This window comes from Fundulus heteroclitus, chromosome 7 (assembly GCF_011125445.2).
Source record: "Fundulus heteroclitus isolate FHET01 chromosome 7, MU-UCD_Fhet_4.1, whole genome shotgun sequence".
Lineage (NCBI taxonomy): Eukaryota > Metazoa > Chordata > Actinopteri > Cyprinodontiformes > Fundulidae > Fundulus > Fundulus heteroclitus.
Genome location: NC_046367.1, coordinates 14,977,917 through 14,998,582, shown reverse-complemented (window position 1 = coordinate 14,998,582; position 20,666 = coordinate 14,977,917). Strand labels below are relative to the sequence as shown.

Below are 20,666 nucleotides of genomic sequence, written 5' to 3'. Positions count from 1 at the left end.
TGACGGCCAATCAGACGGTCTGTGAGGGAAGGTGGAATCCACCTGATTTACACTAATCACACAGCTGTTCTGTATATTAATGCCAGGCAGGTAGGTGGAGAGGGATTGCAATGGCAAGAGAGTGAATGAATGTCTGAAAACAAAGCAGACAGAAAAAAAGGTTAAAAGGCTGACCTTTTTTCATCTGGGAGTAAAGACAGATCACAGCCAGGTCTAATCAGAGACAAGCCCTGATTCTTGTTCCAACTTCATCTAAAAAACAGCCAGCCTGGTTATCAAAGCTCTTTTTAAGCAGCACCACACACACACACACACACACACACACACACACACACACACACACACAGAGACAAGAGAGAGGACGTTCCACTGGTCAGCGTTCTCACGTTCCCAGCTTCCCTTTGATTCTCCCCACCAAAAAAAAAAAAAGATTCCAACTATGAAACAAAGAGGCAGTTTACTTGTTCAAAAGCTAATCACAAAGAGAGGGCCTAGCCTCTCAAACATGAAACGATGCGTGGAACAAACAAATCTGCGGGGGGTCTTTGAGGGATCGCTACCGTTTCCAAACTACAATGCTGATCAGAGAGGCAGGAAAAGTGCCTGCTGGGATTCGACTGCTCATGTAATGCCCTTGATTTAAACACGTTCATAATTTGTGAGCCAGCCATATTCTTAACTATTTGGTTTAACGCCCCCCCCCCCCTCCCCCTCTCCACACACACACACACATAATGAAAGTAATTTTGGCTCCATATGTCTGATACAAAGCAAGCAGCCAGTTTAGACCAAGCAGCACATTCCACAGCAACACATGTAACAAAGCCGGCCTCTTTATCCCGCTTAACACCAAGCAAAGACTGACACCTTCTGGCGATCCGCTGAGCTGCATCATACTTGGACGTTCTCTCTGAGAACGCAGTGGATCATCCATTAAAACGTGGCTTCACAAGCTCTGACCTATTACATTTATTATGCAAATGACTGTGAACCGTGTCACACTAACATTTGCGGTGTGATTAATGTTATCTCGACTTTCCCCGGGCTTTCTTGTTTTCTCCTTTGAAGGAAAACTCCAAAGAGCTGAAGGTCGTGGCTGCGGAGGGCAACTCTGCCAAAGGAAACAGCGGGGCGGCTGTGACTGCGCGCTATTTAGCTCGGGCTCATCAGATGCCAGCGGATGATGTATGGTGTTGTGCGGCTGGGCTCAGATAAGGTGAGATGTCGGCACGCTGGGCTGAAGAGGGGGGGGGAGAAAAGTTTTAGCAGCTGTTTACATTTAGTGTATGCCGGATTCAAAAAGAAGAACAGGTTGGCTGAGCACGGTTTCAATGCCGTCAACGTTGGGTTTGTTACCAGTGTGTTAAAAATATGTGTGAATAGGCGTTGAGTTGAGTTTCTCTCGCATAGAAACTACTCCTGGAGGGTTTTTTTTTTTTCACACTGAGCCTGGTTCTGCAGGAGGTTTCTTCCTGTTAAAGGGGAGTTTTCCTCCCCACTGTCGTTGCATGCATGCTCGGTACGAGGGATTGCTGCAAAGCCGACGGCACAATGCCGCCGACTGTCCGCTGTGGCTACGCGCTCATCCACGAGGAGTGAATGCTGCAGGTCGGTGACTCGATGCGACCTGCTGGGTTTCCTTAGACGGAAACTTTTTAATCAGTCCGTCTGGATGATCCAATTGACTCTGTCAAGTGCCTTGAGATGACGTGTTGTGATTTGGCACTGTACAAATTAGCAGAATCGAATTGAGTTGCTGCATTTGTTGGCAGTTTTCTGAGAGCATTTTGGTCTAGGTGTTATCTGTAAATCACAACATAAGCTGCAGCCCGTGTTGAACGTTTAACACCCCCGCAGGAGCGGCGATCAAATAACAGAATAAAAAGGAATTCTGGGAGCCGCTGAAATGGTTATGGGCGAGCCCAACAACGCTGATTACTTTATAGTGATGTGTCAACATTAAGATCTTTATTCAACATATATTCTTTTTGAATTTACATTTAGTTATTTACGCCGTGGGCTACGCTTTCAAAACAATCAGTAACAAAGCAACGAGGTCGTGAAAAGCTGAGGTCCTAAAAGAGGTGATCCAGATCGTAAAATGTCGTATCAGTTTGGTGACGATAAACAGCTGTCGGTGTGTAAGCATTACTGGTTTAATAAAACAGATCAGATGCTCTCGTATCGATTGCCCTGATGCTGATCAGCTGATAGAAAGAAAAATTCGGACCTTTGCTACGCTGCTGAACAAAATCAGACATGTTTGTTGACTGATACATTTTTCACCGTATAAAGGATTAAATAAGTCTTTTGGCTGTTTGATCAAATTTAACTGTGTAGACGTTATACAGCCTAAACTGTTCGTTTTGATTCTGCTCATTTTAAGCACTTAAAGTAGTTTAATGTCATGGTATCTTAATGAATAATATTTAAATCAGACAAACTAATAAATAATAGACCATATGAAAAGGGAGGGTGCATGGAAATGTTTCAGCCATCAGTAATGCGTTAAATTTGTGTTTTTTAATGCATTAAATTTGTTTCTTTCAAAAGGGTTTACCTAAAACAGAATGTCTTTCCTTTTGGTACTCACGATTGAAATGAGCCCAGCTTTTAATAACTTCCATTATAACTTTCCTGCATCCACAACACATGATGCACACTGATGACAGCAGCAGGGAAGCTGGACCCTTATCAATATTCAGCCATTTTTGGTATTGATTGATCTAAACTCTGGGTTTTCCCGGAAGCTGGTTCTTCAGAAAATATTAAATGAATGCTTCTATCCTATTTGTTATGAACTGTTAACTGATGTCCTGGTGTTTTCTAATTAACAGAGTATAAACTGGTAGCCACTGTCTATGTAGCTTAAGTTTAATTAAATATAAAAAAAAACATTAGTTAGAACCTTTTTTTATTTGAATTAAATGTATCAATCTTAGGAAAAATGTCTTAAAATTTTTTTTTGTGATTTTTTAAAAAAAAAATTGTTGTTAAATTTCTACTCAACATCCAGATAAAATTGGATCCAAATAAAATGAATATACATTTTATTGGTTAATTCTGTTTAATCTTTAGTGTACCCCAACTGTAACATATTGAGTTGTGACATTGCAACAGTTGGTATTACTAAAATTTTGATCTAATATTATGGTAGAAATTTGAATTTTTGTAGTTTCATTTTGGTGGAAAAGAAGGAAGCTGGTTGGTTCTGAGGCTCACCATCTGCTTTCTGAACCCATTTCATCTCTTTTAGGGTTATAAGGTGGAGAATAAAAATTTGCCCTGGACCGACTGCCAGTTCATAGCAGAACCAACTCAGAAATAAATAGAGGAGTGGTGGGTCAGGGCCAGGGTTACCCTAACCTGAATGCTTGGGGTGGGGCAGCCCACTGATGGGTTTAATGCAGAGGAAAAACTTCTTTAGAATATGCAAAAGTGCATTGAAGGATAAATACTAATATTATTTTTAATAAAAAGCCAAGCACAAACACATATATTTAGGGGTTATTGAAAATGACCAGTTCGTGCTTTTTAAATGTCAGAGGAAGCTAAAAGAAAAAAATTAAATCCACATGGAGAGAACGTGCAACTCTACACAGAACGACCAACACAAGCATCTCATTTTCAGTCAGTTTCCTTTAATTAAAAAATAAATCTTTGGGATCGCCATTTTAAAATAGATAATATATACAGACTGTATCTTGCTTTAAAATAATAGGGGGAATTTTTTTTTTATTAGGATTAAAGGCATTGCCACTGATTTAGAGGGAATATCAGAATACCTGATTTAGCTGTAATACCTGATTAAATGCTGCTTTGCTCTGATATGAGTTAACACGATTGCTTAAATAAAAATGCAATTACCTCTCCCTCGTCTGGCTTCAGTAAGACACACCAGCACTACACTTACCACAACAATCTGAAGCAAGCCAGCCACCGAGGATAGGTCTGCATATGCATCATGCAAGATATATGGAGTTTGTGTGCAGGGATTCATGTTTGAAAGGTCGTTGATATTCATTATCAGGTTTAATTTTATTTTGGCATATATAGCAAATCACTCCATTAGTAGCTTTCCTACTATATCTCCAATGACAAACACAGATTTCAGGAAATATAACTGATTTGTGGAACAGTTAATGGCAATCATTTTTAGTGATATCCTGCCTCATGGCGGAGCCCAAATGAAATCAAAAGTGATGAATAACTGAAATGAACTTTTCTGAGCTCCTGTATTGTGTGGAAATGAAACCTTCAGCTCATAAAGAAAACTAAGAACGAAAGTAACTGGATTTTGTGTCTATATTTTTGACATCTGATATAAAAGGAGATTTGTGGTTAGGAACCGAGCTTTACTTTCAGAATCAAGTTCCTCTATACACTTGCATTTCTCTACATTGAGAAATGCAAGTGTCAAATGAAAACCTTTTGGCATGAACGTCTTAATAGGATGTAAATTTCTATGCGAAAAAAAATAATGCATATTAGCAATAACAGAACTGATATGGTAGTTGCAAGTAGTGGTTAGGGGTTTGGATAAGAAGGTTTGAGAGGATCCCCGAATGGCTGGTCTGTTTCAGGCCGAACTGGCCGGAGATCAGGACGTTTGTGTTAACACATAAAATGCAGCGCGCAGATGCAGTCACGATCTAGAATTTTGCATACAGCCCCTCCCCAATTGGAAAAAGAAAAAAAAATTAAATAAGGAAGGAGGAACGGGTCTGATTGGGAAACATGCTAAAAAAAAGGAGAAAGAAAAACAAAAGGTTTGTGCAGGGCGCAGCAAACCGCGCCCAAATTGATATCTTCATTTGTGGAGGGGCCGACGTTAGCATCAAACACCATGAAGTATTTGCAAAAGTGCTATAAAGTTTATCATTGTTGCAGTTATTGTTATTTGTAGCTGACCCGGATCGGATATCAGCTCCGATATTGACTAATTAGCCGGATCGAATATCGGATGAATGACGGTGTTCCACCATTCCGATCCAGTCATCTCTTTTTTTATTAATATCATACACAGAAATACAGTTAAGGCGATTTAGTCACTTCTATTCTATGTTTGCAACGCCGGTTACTTCATCCCGCACAGCTGCTAGTCATGAGCAAACACAGAGCAACATGGAGCAAGTGCCGGACCGAGCCAAGTCTGCTATTTGGAAACATTTTAAACTTGATACGCCAACAAGTGCGACTGCAACATGCAGCACGTGAAAATTGCGAGTGGTGGTGATAAAGTTGGTAAATTCTACACCACAAACATGGCCAGGTATCAACTGTAGTATCGGCACGGTATCGGGCAACGGCCGATATGCTCAGCCCAGGTATCGTATCGTAAAAAACTGGAAGGGCGCGTCTCTAGCAGCAACGGGAGACGGGTTATTCTAAACCTCCTCTGACCTCACCTCTCACCTCCTCTCTAACTTAAGATGCCAATCGATGCAACCCTTGACAAACACGATCATTGTCTATTAAAGCAAAAAAAGCAGTTGAGTCTCACCTGATGTGATAGGCTCATGTTCAAATTATGTTTTTAATCTTAAATTAGCCAACATTGTCCCATATTCATTTATTCTTCGAATGAAACCATGCCACATTGTAGCAGACTGAGGCAAGAAAAAGATCCTAAAAAAAGGAACCCTTGGATGTTTTTAATGAAGCTGTTGGCTGGCCAAACACCTTGCCCTACACATCCAGTTTTCAAACGTATGGATGACTTACGGCTGCACTGCAGTTCACAAGTCATCCGGTTCCTCGTTCCCCCCCCCCCAGCATCACGCTTGCCCTCTAAAACCATCTGCTTCCATACTGCGTGCAGGAGTCTTACCATCGTCTGAGGTGCAGGTCTGTCAGCGGGATGCTTCGCATGGTCGATCCTAGCAGCATGAAGAAGGCAGAGAGAAGCAGGGAGGCCCGTAATCCTGGACAGGAAAAAAAAAAAGAAAAAAGAATACAACCATCAAAGGAGACGATAAGACACCTGGACCCGAACACGGCTTGTTTTAAACAGACACTGAATAATTATTTTTGGGCCAAATAATTGTGCTGTCTAAAACTATCCAACCAGTAAAAAGGTATTACCCCGCTTCCTATAGCTCAAAAACAAAGACTCTTTCAGATGCTTCACAACTAGATGGAAATTCAATCAGCAAAAGCAGTTATTTAAAACTCCCTGTTAGTGTTTCCATTTATTATTTCACCTGAAATTACTTACTTAAAGTAATTTAGAACGGCATTAGACACAATGCTTTGTGAAGGCATCCATACTTCCTTGGACTTTTTGTCACATGTCAATGAAATTGTGACTTGCTTGGTCTTTGATTCGACCGGCTTAGAAAGGCCTGGAGGAGGGAAACGCCTCCTGGGCGATGCTTTACCCATTTGGCTTTGCTTTATTCAACTGTCGAAAAGATTGGTTGGAGGAGGGGGGTGCTAAAACTTTGTTTTAAATCACAGGGGGGGGCACCAAGAAAGGTTTGGGAACCACTGCTATAGCCCATGGAAGATTGTCTTAGTTATTGTTAAGGAGTAATCCACAAGGAGAAATATCTGGATCACACATCCAATAATAAAATAAGGCACAGCCTCTCTGCTGTCTAATTTGAAATTGTGTGTTTTTCTACTTTATATTTTTAGGTTGTATGTTGAGGTTGTCGCACTGTCTACCGTTTGTCATGCTGCTGCTGCACAATCATTTGCCAAATCTGGCATCAATACAGTACATCATATGTCATATTTTTCTCCCTCCTTCCTTTCTAAATGGCGTGTACGGCTCTCTGTGTGATCTTAGTAGGGTTGTTGGGTATAACGGTACTAATTTGGTACCAGGTTACTGCAACACTTAAAACTATACTGCATTTGGATAGGACCGGTACTTGCAGTGGTGCCAACAGCGCCCGCAACAGTGCAGCGCCATCGCTGAGAAGACAAGCAAGTCGGGGAGAGAGAGAGACACTGTTGCCAACTCAGCGACTATGTCTTTGAGTTTTCAGACCCCTCAAATGAATCACATATGCAAAGCTGCCACTGACCCTGCCCTGGTCTACAAAGTGGGATGTTAATATAATAGACTGAACCGCCGTTGCACTAAAATACATCTCTGCTTAAAAAGAAATAGCGATCTTTCCTCTGCGTTATAATGCTCGGCTCAGGCTGTCTGCAGTTTAAGGTGATCACGTCACGTCAGACCTTGATAACTATGGAAGATTTCTTCTCATTATAGAAGCTTTTATTTTTGGTAATATCACGGCTTTATTCTCATATCATCACCACTTTATTCTGGGAATATTATGACTTTGATCTCCTAATTAAAAATTGTCTAAGTATAGCCTGATCCATGCACTTTTGACTATGATTATTTTTTGTGTTCTCATTTTATTTGGAAAAGTACATGTTGGTACCGGTACCGATATCGTGACACTAGATCTTAGCAGATGTCACCAGGTGAGGGTATCTACTCCAGTGAACACCATCCAAAAGACTGACAAAAATCATGGACAATATTGTTGCAATGTGTTGCATCTCTCCAGTCCTTACACTCAGGCAAGAACAGAGAAGTGGGTTCTCTTCCTCCTTCTATTCTTGCAGCCCTGGTTTGTCTTGGTTTAGCCTTCGCAGCTTGTTCTTGACACATATTCCTGCAGAACAGTTTTATTGTTTGGTGTCTGACAACGTATTGTCTGATACAGTTGAAATGAGTGTGGGCACTAGACTCACAAACATGTAGGTCCACCTGCAGTAAGGGAAGGCAGCGTTTCCCCTACCCTACGATTGTCCAAGGGGGAAGTAATTCTCCTGCTCCTGGTGTAAGTATACAAAAAAGTGCAAGTGCTTCATGTCCTGACCTGCAGCAAAAGTACAGTCATCAACGAATGAAATGTCTTGAACTGGCTTCTCAGTCCGAGGGGAAATTGACTGACATGATGGCAAGATTGCTCCGCCCAAGCGGAAATGTACCCCAGGCCGCTCTTACCCCCGACAAACAAAAGACGATGTAATAGTGATAGTTAATCTCACAGCGTTAAAATAGCCATTTTTGCCTTGTCTACCAACACTGAAGCAAAAAAGCCACGGCAAAATAACTTCCAAATGAGCTGCGAATCACGTCAGTGAAGTTATTTCAAGGTAACCACAGACCAATTGATGTTAAAGCCCAAGTTAAAATAGCAAACCTATATGCAAGTTAAAATATTTAAAATGCTTACTGCAGACTGCAGTAGATGTTTTTCATGCTGCCATCGAGTTATCCATGGCAAGAATTTACCGTGAAATTCTGTATTAGGAATGCTAATTTTACTTTACATATTAAATGCTTTGTGCAAAATCTGAGTCCTGGTGACTGATCTTAGCGGGAAAGGAATAAACACCCTCTAACCGTTTGAGATAATACATGTCGGAAATGTACTTTCCCTAGTAGGAAAAGAGGGAGCAGCTCCTGCAGGTAAAAGGCGTTTCACTTTGGGACAAATTGCGATCGCTTAGTGTTCAGTTACTGCCGAGCCTCCACGATTGACTGACAGGCGGCGTCACGTTCATTTCTTGACCATGTTCCAATGGCCGGTTACACCGACTAAACTCAGAAAACGTTGTTTTTCCTTCCCCATAACAAAGAATTGTTAAGAATTTGATTTAACAATTATTTGGCAGTATTTCACAGTGTTTCACTTTAGTGTTATAGGCGAGGAGGGGGCGCTGTCAACTGCTCACAAGGTCCCCCCGAACATTATGTAGACAGAATGTCCATGTGGGAGAGATCTCCTCGGCGAGACGCCACTGTCTCCAACTACTATGTACCCTTCTCCTGACAAGTCCCACATTGGCTGTGACCTATAGGCAAATCTTTGTTTACATCATTGTGTGCATGCGCAAGTGGTTGGGTGGCAGAAAAGCAAACAACATGGCGGGCTTTAGAGATGCAACGAACAGAGTAAGTGGGCGAAATCCCCAATATACTACTATCTACTTTAACACCGGACGACAGGGGGACGTTTAGAGAGAAGCTTCAGATCTTTATTGGGGACAACATTCAATTCATTCAAAAGTAATACGAGATCTGGGATGACGAGAAACGATGGTCCGACTTGCCTGTGTCTTGGCCACAAATCTGCCAGGGACACATTTATTCACCCACGAGGAATTAAAGGGTTTCAGAAGCCTGGAGGCCTATGATTATTTTTGTTTCCAAGAAAGTTGGCCCAGTCTCTTCTACGAAACAGAAAGCTGTGATTGTGCTAAAAGCAGAGGTGAGACCTGGCCAAGCAGAGTCACAGCGTGATTTGCATCTCCCATGGGTGATCGCTAAGGAGAACGCCGAAATAATCACTGCTCACTGAGACTACAAAGCTGGGTAAGTCTCCGTTGATCAATTTCCTTATTTGTTTATTCTTGGAAATTTTGTAGTTGTTGTATTTAAGTTGTCCTGTAACTTGAGAATCTTTCTGCCATCGGGTGAAAGACTATCACAGCTTACACAATTCTTCTTCTTTCAAACCCAGTCTAGGAGAAACATGCAGTCGTGTAGCAGCTTTAAGGTTTAAAGTTAAGGCAGGAGCCAGGATAGGACTTACAACTGCTGCATGTACCAGTGAGGCTTGCAGGCAGCAAAGCGCAGCTGGAGAATTTAATATTTTGTTCATCTGATAAGAGTGTCCATATCTTGTTAATCTTAAGTGTGAATCATCTTAAAAACGACTTTTTTTGCTTCCAACATTATGAAACAGCCTATCCTCATTTTCAATGTTTCAGATGGAATCCTGTTTTTGGAAGCAACTCTCTGACAGCGCCTGCTGATGAAATCAACTACAACCCCAGTAAGAAAAAGGGCAGCGTGTGAGAAGAAGAGTAGAACTCCACAGGCTTGTATCAGAGGGGATGAGGGATACATTGCTGCATATGGTGATCAGAGAGTTAAAGGATATTTGCCCCACCGCTGGTGTATCCAAGTCCCTGAGATCAGCTGTTTGCAGATTACATGAGTTCTTCTAGTCCTACTTCCTACCCACGCTCATCGTGTGACAAGAGTCTGCGAGTAATGCAAACAAACAGTGCTATGCAAGGACACAGGAGAAAAACTTTTATTTCACTAGTGGAGGTAGAAGATTAACAAGCGCGGCAACGATTGTAACAATGTTGTCAGCACTCTTGACCAGTCCAAAGTTTCATGCTGTGTTCAGAATCTGGAATTTCTTCATCCGACCAATAGCCCGTTCGACCTGTTTAGGGAAAGAAATATGCTAACAATTTGCATATTAACCAGTGGATGTGCACATTTTAATTACTCAGCATTTTATTTGTGTTGGCAATTTTCTATAGAGCCCTTGGGAAATAACATAATGTATTTTTTAAGCAACACTGTGTAAGTTTGGACTGAAAATACTTGATAAATGCAAACTATTCTGGCTGGTCTTTGGGTCAATACATGGCAATAAGACGCCTCCACTCAGAGAGGGCTGCTGTCTTTAGATGGCACAATCATACAATTTATAGGGGACCAGCTGCTAATGAGCAGAGCCATAAGAGGTGAAACTCATTTACAACATTTAATATACAAGAGAGATTTTCATTGCTTCTTATGCGAATATTATTAACCATTTGACACATATTTCATTAGTTCAGGCATATTTGCAACAGTTCAGTGGAATTTGTGGTCTCTAGGGTTCTTAAACTTGAAATGTTACAGGGTTGCTTTTTTTGTCTTTTTCAAGGCAAGGCTGAATGTTTTAAAATATTACTGGATAAATTATTGTTTCAGCTGAAAATGACTTGAAAATTGTTTTAAAATAATTGCAAGTGTATCTTTGCATCAGTTTGAAGCCTAGTTCGTATACTTCAGATCATAGGTTTATGGTCTGACAAACCAAATATTATAAAAAGTAATAGACAACATTGTATATCATTTTAAGTGATTCTTTCTTCATACCCCTCAAGGTATATGTTTTGGAAAAAAAAATATTTATAAAACCGGAAACATTTTTAATCATAAATTGAATGTAGGATAAATGTTTCAACTCACTTTATTTCTGACACTGCAAAAAAAAATTTGGGCTGATGACTTCCTTATGGCTGACCTGATTTTTGCTCTTTGTGAATGCAGGAATGGCAAGACAATAAGAAATTCTCAAAGTATGGCCCAATCCATGCCCTTTTGTTTCACACAAAATGAATTTATTTAGTGCGAGTTTGGGAGAAAAGAGATTTTGCTGCTCCTTTAAACAAATAGATAGAAAGGACTGGAATGGACACATTTTATTTTTAGGGTATTAGCCATATACCTGGCTGGACCCTGCAAAACGACCACTTCATCGTAAATTACGAAATGTTGTAACAAAAGTAATTAATAAAGAAAAAAAACGCCTGTATTATCAACAACAGATATATTAAGCTAAACTAGATAGTGAAAAGGTATGGGGTACATTACATTAACTCATGGGAAGAAAAACAAAGCAAGCTCCTACTTTTCAGAAAGGGATGGAATTTATCTTACTAAACTAAAGGAAATTGCTATTAGCCTGCGCCAATTATTTTTGAAAATAAAATTATAAAACTGAGAAATACCATGAAGTTCAGACAAGAAGAAAATATTTCATATGAACTAAATAACAATATAATGCAAGCTAAAATTTGTGCTTTCAAATTTGTTGAAGTGACAGTAGATCAAGTTAAAAAATGGTTACACGTAACAATAAACCCTCTGACACTGACATTGAAATCAAATTGTTAAAGTTGGTGGTAGATTTAATAGCACTGCCTGCTTCTGATATAATTAATACAAGTTTAGGGAAAAGCATCATTTAAACACCAATTGAAGATAGCAAAGATTATCCCTTTGATTAAGAATAACAAAGAATCATTCTCAAATCAAAATAGCTGACCAATAAGCTTGTTACCTGCACTAAGTAAAATTATGAAGAAAATAGCATGATCAAATACAGGAATATTTTGCAGTCCATGACTTGGATACAATTTATTAACAAGCCTATAAAATGGGTCAGTCCAACAACTACAGCACTTACATTATTGATCACAGGTTAAATTGATAAAAAGTTTATCGGTACAATATTTTTTGATTTCAGTGCGGCTTTTGACATATTAGATTATAAAATTCTCTTTAAAAAGCTAAATAGTTATGGATTTAGGTCATCTGCATTAAAATGGATAGAGTTATTACAATAATTGACAGTATGAAGTTTACGTAAATGGTAGTTATTCTGAGATTGAACAGATGGATTGTGGAGTGCCCCAGGGCAGTTGTTTGGGACCTCTTTTGTTTTCTGTTTTTACTAACGATTTGCCCCTGGTGTTAAAACATGCAAGTATGGCTATATATGCAGATGACACCTCATTATATGCATCTGCACAAACAGCATGTCAATAGAATAACATTTTAAATAATCAAATTGGCTTTAGTCATAAAATTAATTGGATCAAACAAATTAGTAATTAATACTGAAAATACAAAATGTATGGTAGTTGGTACAAAAAATTTCCTACAAGTGAAACCTATCTTAAGACCTGTTGTTGCTGTATCAACCCTCCAAACCACTCATATCTTCTGGTCTACTCTGCATACCCAGAACCAGAACCAAACATGAAGAAGCAGAATTTAGTTCCTATGTCCAAAAATCTGGTACAAAGTTCCAGAAAACAGCAAAACAGCCGAAATACTGAGTTACTTTGAATCAAGACCGAAAAGCTACCGATTCAAAGTTGCTTTCGGTCCATAATAACAGGACCACTGACCAACACATTTGATGTGTAATGATGTTTTCACTTGATAAATGTAATGTTTGTTACTGATCTCAAATCCAGTGACTGTTTTGATGCGTTTATGATGTTTTTATGTTTTTATGATGTAAAGCACTTTGAAGCGCCTTGCTGCTAGAATGTGCTAAACAAATAAACTTGACTGGACTTAAATCTGACTCTAGGAGGTATCGCAATTGAACAAGTAGAACAAGCAAAGTTGTTAGGAGTAGCAGTGGACTAAATTATCTTGGAGCAGTCACATTAATTATATACTGCAAAAAATGGGAAGGTCTATGGGCACTATTAAATATTATAGTTCCTGAGCAGTTGACCACTTAACTAGTTCAATTACTTGTACTTTCCTGTTTCGATTATGCATCAGTTGTTTGGTCAAACACAAGTGAGACTAATTTACACAAATTACAAGTTGCTCAAAATCAGGCAGCACAAGTTGTTTTAGGGTGTCTATATAGAACTAATGTAATAACAATGCATGATAGTTTGGCTTGGTTAACAGTGAAATGTAGATCAAAGTATTTCTTAGCAACATTTCCTAGGAATGTTATTGCTGCAAAAATACCTAAAACTATTTATTATAAATTATCTTTTTTCGCTGTTTTTTTGTACAGCCATGGTAGCACGGAATGCGGTACATAGATTTTTTTTTATTTTAAGGAACAATGTTTTCAAAAGAAATTAAAACTTTTTCTGGTTACACAACAATGATTGCTGAACAACTATTTGTAAGCAGCAATGATGATGTAAATTTTGGTGTGTAATGTATATTATTATAATTATTATAAGGGCTGTTGTAGAAAACAGAAGTTTGTAAAGTATGTTTCAGGACTGTGGCTACCACCTCATATTAGTGGATCAGTTGTAAAATAGTGAATAATTGGATTTGAGTCGGGACTTTACAACTTAGTTGTTTGCATTAATAATGATGGTTATTTTGTATTTTATTTCAAGTATATGTTATTATTATTATTATCAATTTCATTTTGTTTCATATTGTGCTTTCATGGTTTGTTGTCCATGTATGTCTGTGTATGTCATTTTACAAAAGCATATTTGTAATGAAAAAGAAAGAGACCACAGGCAGAACAGCTCCTGTATCCAGTCAGGAGCTAATGCAGCTCTCAATAAAATTAAATCGAATCAACTGCCACAACTCCCAGGAATCATGTGCCAGCAGACGGACTGACGCTACAACTAGCTAGGTGTACCATGACGGCACATGAAACACAATCAAAGCTACGCTGTTGTTTAAAGCAGCACCATGTAACAACAAACGGGCTTAAATCGGAGGCAACTGGACTTTCGCTCAGTTGCTCTAAAAACATTTCGACACCTATCCAGGAGTATTTGCCAATTCTGGCGGCTCGTACTTGAGAAACCTGCAGTTCTGTCCTGCTGTTGTTAAGCACATGGAGGCCCGTCCTGCTAGGCGCATTCCAAGTCAGATGCAAATCAATGACCCACCCGTCACTGTCCTGGGTCGTTTTAAAGCCTACACAGCCTCTAATGACCCAGGACAAGAAGTATACCTTTTGATCAGGTGGAGTCAAATTTCAATACACATTCTTTCTTAGTTTCTGTAGTCAGAACAGTCCATCATCAATCAGGAAACAAGTGTCATTGCAACCAAAAATGAAAAAGACCCATTAAAAGGTAAAGTTGGTGATGTTCCGGAAGTTTCCCCAAATCCCTTTTTGAATAATCCGTCTTACCTGCTCTTCCGCTCCTAAGGGGAGATGCGTAAAAATAAATCTCCCAGATCCACTCCGATCTTATTTCATTCTACTGAGGCCTTCCTCTGCTGTCAATAAACTTGTACTGAAAGGGGATATTGTTTTGGTAAAAGCTTGCAATGTTGAATATATGTTTAGGAAAATATATTGTGGAAACTCTCTGAAGAGGAAACTTTTTTTACCGAGGATTTCCGCTACATGTATTTGATGGTGGCGCACCGCCACGCCATCAGAATCAGTTCAAAAGTATGTTAAAACAATGTAAAGCATACGAGATAGCATAGCTACTGCACTTATTCTAATATAGGCCGTGGGCCAGAATCTGTAGGACGCTTCCTTAAGAAGTTTCGTATGAACTGTCAGGGGGCAACTTTCTTCCACCAGGATAAGTTGCTACACATAGCAGTGATCTCAAAACACCAATGTTCCCACGTTTTCGCTTGCACATTAATAAGTTATAGCCGATAAAAAATCTAAACTGTGGCGCTCCGGTCCAAGAGGTCACGTGATTCGATTTTTGCTGCTCAGCCAATCAGATCGCTGTATTGTCAGCTGTGCGCGTTCATCAGTTCATCATGGCTGCGCTCGTAAGATGTTTGTATGCATTTGTTTCCAGATGAAGAAAGCCCAATAATAGCATTTTCTGGCGCCAGCTGGCAGAGATCTTGATGGCAAGAAAAAAATAAATAGCCCAGACCATCTGTCCATCCATCCATCCATCCATCCATTTTCTAACAGGCTTATCCCCGCTGGGTTTGCGAGGTGCTGGTGCCGAGCTCCAGCTGTCAATGGGTGAGACGCGTTGTATAAACTCGTTGTGCCAAACGAGTTATCCCCTTCGGAATTTGTAGAATTTTGTATTGTATTTTTGAAATCAATAAAAGTTTTAACCTCCAGCTTTGTGAAGTCTAAATATTTTAAACATCACATTCTAGTAAAATGAAATTTATTTTTTTTAAACTCCTAATACGTTGTTCTATTTTTAAAAGAGACATATCTCGTTTTCTTAATACGGTTAATATCTCGATAAGGTTCTTGGTTGAATTAAAATCTTATTAAATCTGATAATTTTGGCTGTGCCTTTATTCAGTGTTCATTTGATCACACGTGAAATCCGCTTTATATAATCTATTCATGCGGGTTTAGCTACCAAAAAAGAAAAAAAGAGAACCAGCAGACAGCTGTGATGGACTTAGGAAGGTGGATTTTGGTTTCAGCAGACAGACATTCGACAATCTAATAACATAAAGCTAATATTTTCGTGACACATCTGGAAATGACCGTTTTCTTTCTCATAACGTATTATACTGGATGGATGGATGAACGATAATGTAACGACACCATTGCTATATTTCGTTAAGAAAAGTAAAACATCCTCATTTCCACGCCTAATAGGTTGGAAATGAGGCGGAGTTGACTAGATTCATTCTTCCAGCTGAATGCGCTCTTGGCGCAGGGAATACAAATTCTGGCGGGGATAAGTCGTTTGGCACAACGACACCTGTGCTATCCTAGCGCAGCAGGTCTTGGTGATATCACAGTAAATTGGGCAAAAGTCTGGACTATTTCTGCCCTGCGATGGACTGGTGACCTGTCCAGTTTATACAACGCCTCTCGCCCATTGACAGCTGGAGATAGGGACCGGCACCTCGCGAACGCAGGGATAAGCGTGTTAGAAAATGAATGGATGGATGGATGGATGAATGGATGGATGGATGGATGAATGGATGGATGGTCTGGGCTATTTATTTTTTTCTTGCCATCAAGATCTCTGCCAGGTGGCGCCACAAAATGCTATTATTGGGCTTTCTTCGTCTGGAAACAGACACAACAGAAACAACCATCTTACGGGCGCAGCCATGATGACGTGGTAAACTCGCTCAGCTGACAATACAGCGATCGGATTGGCTGAGCAGCAAAAATCGAATCACGTGACTTATTGGACTGGAGCGCCACAGTTTAGATTTTTTATCGGCTATAACTTCTTAATGTGCAAGTGAAAACGTGGGAACATTGGTGTTTTGAGATCACTGCTATGTGTAGCAACTTATCCTGGTGCAAGAAAGTTGCCCCCTGACAGTTCATACGAAAAGTCACCGTACAGATTCTGGCCCACGGCCTAATAATCAGAGTTTAAAATGAATTCAAATATTGTGAAATGTTAAACTTTACTTCTGAAAAACCAACTCCTCCGGCTCCTGTCTGCCTTGCTGCTAGAGAATGAAGCTGTTGGTGGTGACTGTGCGCTGCTCTGCTCTAGGTAGAGAAAGAAAACTAGAGAAGACAGTCCAGTGTTTCCTACTTAGCGACTCACATTTGGGGACTTTTCAGACCCCTTTCTGTGTTTTGTTGATTTAGCAACTTTGCGTGAACGCAGCAATCTGTACCGTTACTGTCTCAGGACAACTGCTACAGCTGTGTGGGAGCCTCCCTCAGCGTTGTCTCACAGGCACAGGCAGCTGCTGTGGGAGTTTTGTGAAAAGGCAGGTTATTGCACTATTAATGACAATAGGGACGCTCATTTTTGTTCAAGAGGAACCTTTTATTTATTTTTGCCTTATTTTAAGGTTTGCATTTCAAGCCCAATAGAGAAATACATTTTGGTTTGATCATTTTTGTGTGTCGTAAATCATTAATTTATTTTGAAAAAAAAATTCTTAGATTTTATTTTCAGGCCATATCGCTCAGCCCTACTAAGCGGATACATAAACACTAGAAGTGCACATGCGCAGCCAGCAAGCGGAAACTAACAAGGAACGTATTTGCACACTGGTGTTATGTGAGTGCATCAGAATGATTGGCATCTGGGACAACCAATAGATAAGACGATACCCCCGAACTTGAGGGACGGAGAGGCGAGAGCAGGAACATTCACACTGAATGGCAGTGATTGGTCAGAGTTTTGTTGGTTAGAGATTTTACAGGCCTGCAGCTCCCACAGATGGAATCGCTTCGACCTCCTTTTTCTGAATACATAATGTATTGACTACTGTCAGGATGGAAGGGCCATGTTACCCAGTATAACTAAATGTGTCTCTGAACAGGATTACCAACTAAACCTTTATAAGCAGGGTTTAAAAACGTTGCATTATTTGTCAAGGCTTTAGTTGTCCTTTAAAAACATTTGCAAAAGCAGATGCTGATACACCGTCACACCACCTGCCTGATTCCACGTTAAAAGATAACCAACCATGGATTCTTCCACTTCCTTCTTTCAACAGCATTGATGTATGCTGAAGGTCAGGAATTCACCATGATTGGTTGATGCGAATGCAATACATTTTTATTTAAGTTACCAGAAAGACTTTTTTACATACTTCATTATGTTTTAGATGCCTCTCCCTGTTCGGGTAAGCAAACTTCTAAAAAAGAAAACATCTACTTAAGACAAACGAAAAATAAATAAATATATACATACACAACCTGTCCATATATAACCTTTGTTTTTAGAGCTAAAAGCACTTGCTGTAAGTGTTTATATATATATATATATATATATATATATATATATATATATATATATATATATATATATATATATATATATATATATATATATATATATATATATATATAAATAAATAAAGATGATTTAAATCTGTAGTTGTCCATCTGCCTAGGGATTAAAGACCAAAATCCTTGGACCACAGCGATACCGGCATTAATCCAACAGTCTCATATTTAAACAGACAGATGTATAACCCGATCTAAAACTGCGTAAATGCAAGCAACAGATAGCATGTTGTCTATTAGCAGAAAGTTTTAAAAATTGGCATGAGCTTCAGCAAAACTCAACAGATTAACTGCTTTTAGTCATTTGGGAAACGTTAACATTAAGCTTACAGGTTAAATGCAGGCATCGGCCTCCTGACTGCTTCTTTGCATTGACATACACAGTTTAATCCTGCAGCCACCTCTCTTGCAAACAAAGTCACACCGTGCGATAATGCAGTTAGGGAAAAAAAACGTGTATCCTGTCCTCACTGGATTCAGATTCACCGTCCGTCCGGGTGTACAGCTGATCGTTTATGCTATGGGATGGAGGGTGGCTCTGGGGGGCAGATTTAGCTCGTCTTACATCGCCTCGTCACCAACAATGTCCGAGCGCTTTTAGAAAGGAGATGTGCTGACTGAAACTGACTTTGGGCAAATAAAAAAAACAGAACTCCTAACCGCTGATGAATCAGGATCACGAGACAGGCAACATCATCCCTTTGCGGGTTTTTGCATGTTTACTATCAGGATAACGTGATACAACACTTCTGCCAGCGGTTTTGTCACCAGGCGGCTCAGTACGGCTATTACGCACTGTGTGTCAGGTGATGCAGTGTAAACTGGTTAGGTGGGGCCCACTCTGACTCAGAGGCTTAAGTCGGGTTCTTCCACTTCCCCATAATAACTCGAAAGTTGTCCTCAGAATATAATCAGGTATTTCTGGATGCGGACATTAGGGGAAGCTTTGAAGTTTTAACATCAACACGGCCTATAGGGCTCAGACCGTCAGCTGTTACACTGTAAGCAAACTGGTGTTTGCTTGAATGAACCATAGGACAAGCAATATATCATTTATTCAAAATCACAAGTTGCAGTTTGGGAAGGGGAGATCAAATCCCATCTATTTTATTTACACGTCCTGTCAACGGACACCCCTCAGTGCTGAGCACAGTTTATGCACTGTAAGAAAAAAAACCTGTAAAGTAGGGCTGGGCTATAAGTCCATAGTTTAAAAATACCATAAAAAAATTAAAAAGAGATGAGACTATTGTTTATATCGAGATGGTCTATGTTGTGTTAGAAATGTACTTATGTGTATCCCAATAGGTTATTTTTTTTGGCTGTTTCTCCTATTTATATCCAGCTGTTTGTTAAAAAAAAATGTGCCTGTGAGACATTTGGGATAAAGCTTTGATTCAGAGATGCCTTTTTTAGAATTTATGAAAAGCAAAACATATTGAGAGAAATATCATATGTCAGCATTCAGCCTAAAAATATCCAGATATTATTTTAGGTCCATATCGCCCAGCCCTTGCTGTAAAGATGCCATCTGGTATACAGTTTCTTCAACGCTATATTGAAGGTGTGTTTTACAGTGGTTTAGTTTTTTTGTTTTTTTCTGCATTTTTTCATCTCTAGATCAAAATCTGAAATGCTTAGACTGGTCAAACCCGGACTGCCTTATTCTGCACGACACAGAATAATGTATAACAGAAGAAGGCAACACTTAATTTTATTATTTTGAGTATTTGACCTCCCCGTCATCCATCAGATCTCTGAACAATCGGTCGCCACCGATTACAAAAACAAAACAAAGCAATTAAAGTACAGTAGTTGGATTTTTTTTCTCCCAAACAAACCACTATAAATAAAAAAAAGGTATTCAGGGGGTCTCAAAAGAGATTTTGGCATTGATTATTTCTTCAACACTGTTATGTTGTCCTGGTTGGTTTCCTGACTATGCATGCAGCAATCACTTACTATAACACTTGAATTTCCAATAATTAATCAGACAATAAAATGCACCATTAGAAAACTTTAAAAGGGTCTAATTTCTCAGATTTTAGTCGCATCGCCAACTTGTGGGTGTTTGTGATTATCAAAATGTCAATAATCTTATGTGTCGCCCTATTGACAAGGGTGAGGGGGTCAGACGGGAACATGACGTCGAGACGAGGACACGGAGCACCAGAGGAGAACAACTCACCCTTTTTGTCCATTAACCACATGAACAGCAGCCAGGGGACGAAGCCCACCGGGCCCCACAGCACCAACACCGCGATGTCCGACTTGCTGAACCCGTAAGCCTTGGCCGCCGAGTTCTGAATGGGCCCCCAGAAGTTCCACACCATGCCCTGCATCAGTGCCAGCAGGGAGAACAGGGTCAGAACCAGCCATCTTCTGCCGTACACCCGACTGTTGACCGCCGGCTGGCTGTTGGTAGTCCCGGCGGCGGACGTGGGAGCGAGAAGCGGCTCCCGTTCCGCCTCGGTGCTCGGAGCGGCGCCCATAGCGGCAGCCCGTTTGTCACAGCAGTCCGAGAGCTCACTTTTACCTCCGTGTCGCAAAGGCAATTCCGTGGGACGCTCGGCTATTGTCGAGCACAAAAATAATAACACCAACACCGACAGCCCCCTTTTTTTTGCGAGACTACTCTACTGCGCATGTCCAAGC

At 40.0% G+C, this 20,666-nt stretch overlaps 1 protein-coding gene across 1 annotated transcript in view; it reads right to left on the bottom strand.

Annotated features, from left to right (window-relative positions):
• slc49a4 (solute carrier family 49 member 4) overlaps positions 1-20,657 on the bottom strand; it is a 75,026-nt gene extending 54,369 nt beyond the window's left edge. The window contains exons 1-2 of the mRNA XM_012868523.3: positions 20,200-20,657; positions 5,831-5,924 (exon numbers count right to left, since the gene is read on the bottom strand). Coding sequence (XP_012723977.2) covers positions 5,831-5,924; positions 20,200-20,503 — 398 coding nt within the window. The 5' untranslated portion in view covers positions 20,504-20,657. The remainder of the gene's footprint in view (positions 1-5,830; positions 5,925-20,199) is intronic.
• Between the last annotated feature and the right edge of the window lie 9 nt (positions 20,658-20,666).